Consider the following 9,000-nt stretch of genomic DNA (forward strand, 5'->3'; position numbering starts at 1 on the left):
AATCATATATGTATGGTTGCCTGCTTGCCATCAATAGGCACCTCTCTAACATGTATATATGTAAACCAAATACATCAATGAAAGTTAATTCATTTCTATCCACTCGATCTACACTTTCTACTATATGCAATCGTGTTCTACAATAGACCCTAGAGGTAAGGGAACCATGCTGAGCAGAAAACGCAAAATGCTCCAATGTCTAGCACTTGCTGTTCAAAGCAAAATGAATTCCCAGTCTCACCCCCTCTACTGGAGTCATGCGGCGAAGCCATAGGGCACGAGGTCAACGGCGATCACGCACGGTTTCTATCTCCTCTGGTTTGCGAACTTGCTATAACAAGTGTAGGTACTCAGCTCACGCTTCTTACCCAGCAAGATGGCACAACTTAGAAACCACCGACTGCTCATTTGAGACTTGAGCAGCATACATAGTTCACAAAACATATCTTGCACTGTAACAGAACAAAACTACTTGAAATCATGTGGACTACAGGTCATGACGAAAAATAGTTTCGATTCGAAGTAGTTATTAGACATTTTGAAAATTTCAGCACCACATTAAAGACATGTTTGTTTCATACTGCTTCTGGCTTCTATCAAAATCCAAAAATCAAAAGCTCAAACAAACGGATTTGTTAAAAACCAACTTCTGAATAAGTCAAAAGCCTACTTCTGAGAAAATAAACTAGAACCTAAAAAGTTAATTAAAAGTAGCTTTTCTAAGTAGTGTGCTGAGAAGCCAAAAATTATTGTAAAATACAACAGCTAAAATCCAAAAATATAACAGCTAAAATCCAAAAGCAGTTTTCCAGAGAAGCTAAAAGTACAGCTTTTCAGACAAGCCAGAAGTCCAAACAAACAGACTCTAAGTATACCTGCTAAGGCCAAATGCTCATAGGGACGTCATAAAGATTGGCAGAATCAACAGCTTAATCAATAGCCTAGAAGAAATACAAACATCTCATCACTAACACTCACATGATATTTGCTGACAACTACATAAATCGCCTCCGGTTAAACACTTCGCATCTCACCCCTTAAATTCATACCAAATCACCCTTTGCAGCTTGAATCTTCTATCCAGCCATCTGATTATGAACAATGAATAGGACTCGTGTAAGCGCATCAACAATTGAACATCATAAATTAAAGTAAAAAGATGAAATGCAATGTAGATTACCCAGCAAGCACAGATGTCTCACATAAAAATACAATTGAAGTATAGAAACGGAAATGGGGTTATGGACAAACAAGGTTCACACAGATCAAATATCAAAGTGTGTGTGCACGTGCCCATGGACAGATTTTTTGGCCCGTAAGAGCTCTGAATGAGTCCATGGTGGCAGAGCAGGGTAGAATAACATTCAGCTATAATATTGAGTTGGATCACTTTTTAAAGTAGATCCCAAATTGATCAGCAAAGATGTGAAACGTAAGCTGTTTATCATCCTCAAGTTAACAATGCACACAGATATCAAAATTACAATTTAAGCTTGCAAATCATTTGTATCAAGACCCCAAGTTGAGGTCCAGAAACATGGTTTAAGAGGCTCACAGTGAATCTGTGCTGAACCTCACCAAATCATTTCATGTATCAAGACCCCAAATTGAGCTACAATAACACTGAACATAGTTTATTGTCCGCTGTGCTCATATCAAACTAGAAGTGTAGGGATTTTGAGAAATCAAGTCTTATCTACTAGACAGGACAGATTAATTACCATTTACCAATTATCTTGTCGGAACCAATTATCAACTTCTAAAAAATTGTAACTGTAGCTTGTCTCAGTAACCTTAATGGAACAACCATGCCAAATTGAGCTCTAACAGATAGTAAACCACTGAACTGATCAACTACTGACATACAAGTTGCTTTCAAGGTGAAACATATGTTCAAATGTTTATGCCACTAATATTAGTGGCACTTAATAACAGTTAAAGTTACTAGAATTGAGAATTCTACAATACGAAATTCATCTAAATACACTAGTTACAACTTTCATCAAGTGCTGCAGCATTTAATGAAAAGCATTACACGTCATTATTGCAGAGAAATTCCAACTCAAAAGTTAAAACTGATTACTCATGGGTTAATTCTGAAACTTACTACAAAATTTTGTGGTTAACAATCTAGTAAATAACCATGCATTAGACTAAAGTTGAAGCTAGACATTTTAGTAAGAGCAAAATTCATGAGATGCTACAATGATCTTCTGCCTCCCTTGACAAATTGACTGCCTCCTCAGTCCCTACACAAGGGCAGTTTGGTACATGTTCAATCAAACTCCCACACAATGTCCATGTGCCCAATGTGGATATACTTCTTTTATAGAGATATGTGATGAAGTTGGATCAAATTTTAATTGCAAGTATGTCAAAACTCATTTACTATAGAGGATTGCAATATTTCAATAATTGATTGAGAAGTGAAATTCCATTCTTGACACATTTAAACTCTAACACATTGAGTTATGATAATTCTTCAATAGATCAAAAGGAAACATAATAACTCAAGTAGAATGGTATACCACATAATAAGCTTGAGAACACCACAAAGGTTTAGTCCACCAAGCTGATCAATGTATTGAGAACCTGCTTCTTTATGTCCGCTCGATGGATCTGCACCTTCGCCTCCGCAATTCTTTGCTTTTTGATCTTCGAGTCCAGAGCATGTGCCTTCTCATCACCAATAAACTCAAATGCTCTCTTCAGAGTCTCCCCGCATGGATGCTGCACCTCAATTATCTCCACATAAGCAGCAAGGTTGGAATACAACTTCTGCAAGTCATCAAAACCCCTGTGCATGCCTTGCACATTAGCATCTCTTTCTGTTTCCTCTTCCTTACTCTTAGTCGGGGTGCCACAATTGTGAGTGGCACTTGTGGCTGCCTTTGGCACGAGACTCTGCGTACCTCTGTCCATCTTCTCTTTGTCAGTCTTCCCCCTCTTGCTCTTGGTCAAAGCACCGCCATTTTGAGTGGCAGTAGTGGCTTCCTTCAGCGTGCGCTTTGCATCTTCATCCCATTCCTCTTTGTGATTTCCATGCTTCTTACTCTTTCTCGGGGTAGCAGTAGTGGTAGCCTCCTTAGACACCCTGCTCTTTACATTTCCATCTGTTTTCTCTTTGATGGCCTGCCCCTTCTTACTCCCTTTCTGAGTATTACCATCACGATTGGCGATACTGGTGACGGTCTCCTTCGACGTGGCATCCTTTGAATTTCCATCCATTTTCTCTTTGTTTGCCTGTCCCTTCTTACTCTTTTTCAGAATGCCATCATTTTGAGATGTAGCGGCAGCGATAGCCTCCTTTGCCTTCTCTCCCCAGACTGATTCTGAGAGATTATACATCTGGAGCTCATCCTCTTCACTTGGCAGTGTGCCCGTGCTCACTGCTTTCTCATAACGCTCCCTGAGCCTTCGCACCTTCTCATACATGTCCGTGTAGCTGCAGTTTTTCCTGTTGAGGCGGTCACGAAGGGCACCAAGAAGGTACTCGGTCTTTGGCAGCACGCCCTCACTCTTGACATGCGTGGCAAGGACCTCTAAGATCTTCATCTCATCATCCTTTGTCCATGTGCGCAGAGTCCTCGCAAGCTTCTCAGACTTAATGGACGGCGAGGGATCAAGCGCAGGGTGCTCCAGCTTGGATCCGGGCTTCTTCGCCTTGCCGGACGGAATGGGCTCAGGCGCCACCGCCGTCTTCTCTGACTCGGCCTTGGACTTCTTCAACTTGCTAGGCGGAGTAGCCTCAGGCGCCGCAGCCTTGGCCTTCTTGGCCTTGCCGGACGGAGCGGGCTCAGGCGCGGACCTCTTCCTGTCCTGCTCCGCTTTGGACTTCTGTGCCGCCGCCTTCTTTTGAACCGGCTTTGGGATCTCGGGCTCCGACTCCGACGACTCGCCCTCCTCCTCGTCGTCGGATTCGGGCTGGGGGGCCGGGGCCGGCGCCTTGCTCGGGGAGCGGGCGACCTGGCGCAGCTGGAAGGCATGCGCGTCTGTTTCGGAGTCCTCCTCCGACGAGTCGGCGGCGGAGGGAGCGGGTCGAGGGTTTTGCGAGGGGTTTTGGGGTGCTGCGGCGCGAGGAGGCTCCTCCTCGGAGGAGGAGCCGGACTCCTCGGAGGACGACTCCTCCTGCGGCGGAGGAGGAGGCGGCGGCGGCGCGGGCGAGGGGGCGCGGCGCTTGCGGGCCATGGCGCGGCGCTAGGGTTCGGGGATTGGGGGTGGAGAATGGAGCGGGGGGACTGGGGAGGGTTGGGTCGGTTCGGTCGGCCGCTTCGCTGGGTTTGAGGAGGAATGGGATGGCGAAGGACCGAGTCGGCTGAGCCGACCGGGTTCGGTCCAGCCAGCACAGGATAAGTCTAACGGAGCTATCTCAAGACCATGTACAATATAAAGACGTTTACTTATAAAAAAAATATAAAGACGTTTACATAGCTGCTTAAAGACAGAGAATCACCGAGCAGCCGTACAAGACCTTTAAACTACAACGAAAACAACTATTGTATAGATGCTTAAATGTTTAAATGAAATTAGGAGCTCGTTTAAGCGTCTATCTGTCTAATACAGACGCGACACACACTAGCTATTTTTTTAACTTTTGCCCAAGTGCTCGCCTCCACTGGTTTGGTCGAAGCATCGAATGCCTGTACATGGGGCGCTGGCTCTGTCCGCAGGCGCTCGCTCTCCCCTGTGAAAACGAAATCAATTAACTGCCGTTAAGCAACCCACGTTATGTATGGCTTTGAGATAGCTCCGTCAAATGTGTATCAGTAAGAAATTATATACCGTTAGATTAGATTTACAGAACTTTGGATCAAATGTGTAACCACGGCAACCACATGAAAAAAAAATGCAAATCCCTGTATACATAAGAAAAATGCAACTGCTTAGCTAAATGCTTCCCCGTTTTAGTTGATATTGTGCTTATATTGGTGTGGGAATAGTGCGAAGCTGAGGATGAATGAGACACTGAGGCGTTCTTCATCCACTACCTCCACTTTGTGTAAGTTGCCTTGTGTGTAGCCCAGTGACTGAGCCCGTGGCAAGAGGTAGATGAGGAGAAGCATGATACGGTGGTGGTGCATGATGCTAAGAGCCCGGACAGGAAGGCCTCCAACGTGGAGGCCTCGGAGAGAAAGCCGATGCCAGTAATTATGGTGGTGCCAATTTGCTCCGGTGTTGCTGGAGCTGCTGATAGGACTAGGGAACAGTGTGAAGCTAAGGGTGAAACAGACATTAAGAGCACTCAACAGTCACTACCTCAAGTCCTCAACACAATATCAGCCAAAAACGCACACTAAATTGAACATATACCGAGGGCTTGTTTGTTTCCACTGTTTCTGGCTTTTGTTTCTATCAGAAGTTCAAAAGTTAGAAGTCCAAACAAACGGGTTTGCTAAAAAGTAGTTTCCAGAGAAACCAGAAGCTTGCTTATGAGGAAATGAATTAGAAGTTGAGAAGCTAGCTGAGAGTAGATTTTCTGAGAAGTAGTGTGTTGAGAAGCTAAAAAATTATTGTAAAATCCAACAGCTAAAATCCAAAATTAGCTTTTCAGAAAACCCAAAAGCACAGCATTTCAGAGAATCTAGAAGCAAAAGTCCAAACAAAAATACCCTGAATATTCAGACATACAAGACAACCTGCGTAAAGTGGAGGTAGTAGTTGTTTAACGCACTTAATAACTCCATCACCCTCGGCTCTGTGCTCTTCCTAGTCCCCATCTGTCTCGAATTAATTAGGATATATGAGAAACCGTTCAAACAATATTTTAATTAATCATCAGGAGAATCATTATTCATAATCACAACTTCAATGATTAAGCAGAATACCATCTTGGTAATCCCAACACGTGTTTTGTGCCCAAGATCGGAACACATACCTTTCCATCATGTACATCACAATATAGCTTAAGAAATAGCGAGTAACTCAAGTTATAATACAAGTTCTTAAGCATGATCATTTACAACAATTTGCAACAAAAGAGAAATTACGCAGTGGAAGATTAAAACCTTAACAACAACAAAAGGAGAGTGGAGCCATATGCCCTTAGGCTCCACCCAAAAGCTACACCTCATCATAGTAGGATGCACTACTCTTGCCCACCACCTGCATCGGCGGGTACGAAGTAGCCAAACACCTTCTCACCCTTACTAGCAGAACTTGAAAGAGAAGCATGAGTACGAAGGTATTCGCAATACTTAATCCATATAGGGTACATATAAATAGCCTAGCTCCAAGGATCATGTATTGAGCTATTAGCAAGAGTAAGGCCACATGGTTAAGTAAAACATATGCGGTAAGCAACCTGGACAACTACATGTGAGTATCTATATTTAACCGACATACTAGTGTACCCTGCAATCTACAACTTGAGCATGTATGTATAAGAACCATAGTATCCCATCAACAATATCCACCGACTATTTCCATCATACCATACCCTTATCCTACATTCGTAAACTTTACAACCGATGCAAATGAATGGACGCATGCTCATGACCGAGAGCGCGACATTTTGAAATATTTTTACTCCCTGCAGCACATGACTCGAGGACCATTCGGCTTATGCTACTCGCAAAAGTACACACAAGGGGGTGATTAAGCCCTAGGCTCGCGAACAACGGTAGCACTGTTGCTCGACTTCTACCGAGGACTTAAGCATTGCTAAGAATTTCGAATAATCCTTGAAGCTAGACACCAACTATATCATCAAGGCTACAAGGATAAGGATTCATCAATAAGTCAAGGTAGAGATAATCATCAACATAGATTATACCCATATCAGCCCAACACTGGACTCAACACATGCAAACATACATAAAGCATAATTTATCAATTTAGACTCCATTTAATTTGAACAAAGGGTGCAGTATGTCCTCGATCGCGCTCACGTCATGCTCGAGACCTTCGTTCACTACTGAAGAATGCATGCAATGATGAGCATGAATGACATGCAATGACGGATGCTCCACAGTGTATGGCAACAGTGGAGATGCAATGCATCATGCATAAGTTTTAAAGGATTAAAGGTTTTCCTTAGTTTGAATTATCGTTAAGCATCTAATCATTTCCTGGATTAATTAAGCTTAATACAAAGCTTAACCCTAAATAGGAATTTAATCATATCTAACATCTAGGTGATTATTTTTGCTGCACAGGGTATATTAAAATAGTATTAACAAAATTGACCACATCAATTTGGGAGTTATCAATAATTAATTATGAATTAACAAAGCTAAAACCTTTCTTCATTAATTAAACCAATTCCAGTACATATTTCATGGTTGATAATATTTTTATCATGTAGAGTATGATAATACAAGGCTAGCAAAATTGGTTTCACTATTTTCATAGCTATATTTTATTTCTTATGCATTTTACAATGTTTTAGCCAATTTATTTGAATTTAATTGAATATAAAAAGGGCCTAATCCCTTTTTGCACTAGGCACCGGCTTGCCCCTGCGGCTGACAGTGGGGCCTGACGGGTTGACCCGAGTCAAAATTGACCCAAGGCCGGCTGCACCGTGCCGCTTCCAGCCGGCCGGCTCGGCTGGCCTTGCTGGCAGCGAACGGTGGCGAGCCACGGCCGAAGGAGGGCAACAATGGCTTCAGCAGATGCACGTGGTTCTGATCAAGGCACACCTGGTCGATGGTGATGGCCAGAAGGCAGCAAGCGACGGTGCACGGTGGATGAAGCACGACGGCGACTTGGTTCAGTGTGCCAGCGACGAAATGACGATGAGATCGACTCAACCGAAAGCTCCTACAACATCTACGAGGGCATGCAGACTCAACAGCGCGGCTATCGGCTGATGGGCCCGGCGGCAACTTGGCCAGTGACGTGCGTAGCAGGTAGGCGCCGCATGGTTGTACAACGGGAGGCGCGCCGACCACGGGCTAAGCCCAAAATACGGAAGGAGGAAGAGAGCTAGGGGAAGCTCACCGAGCTTTCGGTCGATCGGGGAGAGCTTTGTAGCAGCGGGTCGATGGCGGAGGGCGGAGGAATTCCACAGAGAAGAGGTAGACAACGTGGGCGTGTGTAATCCGACCGGGAAAGGTAGGGCTTCACGTGGGAGGAAGCTCGGTGAGATAGTGGTGGCCTTCCAGGGCTCGGGCTCGAGGGATTGGTGCTTGGGAACGATGGAACTTTTGTCTACTGAAAAGTGAATGCATCTCAATATCATGTAGGGTGTTTCATGACGTTTATATTAATATAGCACCATTTAACCATGCTATGAGGAATAGAAACTAATACAGCACTCACAATTTGGAGAAAAACTCGGGATAATCAGCGTGAAGCCGATCCTCATATTCCCACGTCGCTTCACCTTCAGAGTGATTACTCTATTGAACCTTGAGAAACTTAATTGACTTGCGCCACGTCTTCCGTTTGGCTTCATCAAGAATACGAATCGGATGTTTGCAATAGGAGAGATTCGGCTGCAATTCTTGGTTTGCAACTTCAATGACTTCGGTTGGGACTCGAAGACATTTCTTCAATTGAGAGACATGGAAGACGTTGTGCACGGCGGAGAGGGACTAAGGCAAGTCCAATTGATAGGCCACTTCTCCATGCTGAGCAATGATTTGAAATGGACCAACATAGCGAGGTGCTAGCTTCCCTCTAAAGCGTCGAATACCTTTGAGATGCGATACCTTAAGATAGATGAAATCCCCAATCTCAAACGCAAGATCTCATCTGCGGCGATCTGCATAGCTTTTTTGTCAAGACTGAGCCGTGGGAGATACTTGCAAATCGTCAGAACATGCTCTTCTACCTCCTTGACCAAATTTGGGCCGAGAAAAGCCCTTTCGCCAGATTTGGACCAATTTAACGGCATTCGGCAGCGTCGGCCATACAAAGCTTCAAACAGCGACATCTCAATGCTCGCTTGGTAACTGTTATTCAGATTTCCACTTCTTCCCATATGTGAGGACACGAGCTCTCAACATATCTTCTAAGATTTGATTCACCCTCTCGGTTTGACCGTCAGTCTAAGGA

The 9,000-nt window shown here is 44.1% G+C and overlaps 1 protein-coding gene across 1 annotated transcript; it reads right to left on the reverse strand.

The window, feature by feature from the left end:
• Positions 1-879: 879 nt before the first annotated feature.
• LOC133922269 (uncharacterized) lies at positions 880-4,254 on the reverse strand. Its single transcript, XM_062367514.1, has 2 exons — positions 2,529-4,254; positions 880-1,088 (listed from the first exon to the last, which is right to left on the reverse strand). Exon 1 carries the CDS (start codon positions 4,186-4,188, stop codon positions 2,560-2,562), a length of 1,629 nt encoding a protein of 542 aa, XP_062223498.1. The 5' UTR covers positions 4,189-4,254; the 3' UTR covers positions 880-1,088; positions 2,529-2,559.
• Positions 4,255-9,000: the final 4,746 nt, after the last annotated feature.

Source organism: Phragmites australis, chromosome 6 (assembly GCF_958298935.1).
Source record: "Phragmites australis chromosome 6, lpPhrAust1.1, whole genome shotgun sequence".
Taxonomy (NCBI): Eukaryota; Viridiplantae; Streptophyta; class Magnoliopsida; order Poales; family Poaceae; genus Phragmites; species Phragmites australis.

What these genes read in the sequence shown, in the direction of transcription:
- LOC133922269 (XM_062367514.1), bottom strand. Translation starts at nt 4,188, where the DNA reads ATGGCCCGCAAGCGCCGCGCCCCCTCGCCCGCGCCGCCGCCGCCTCCT.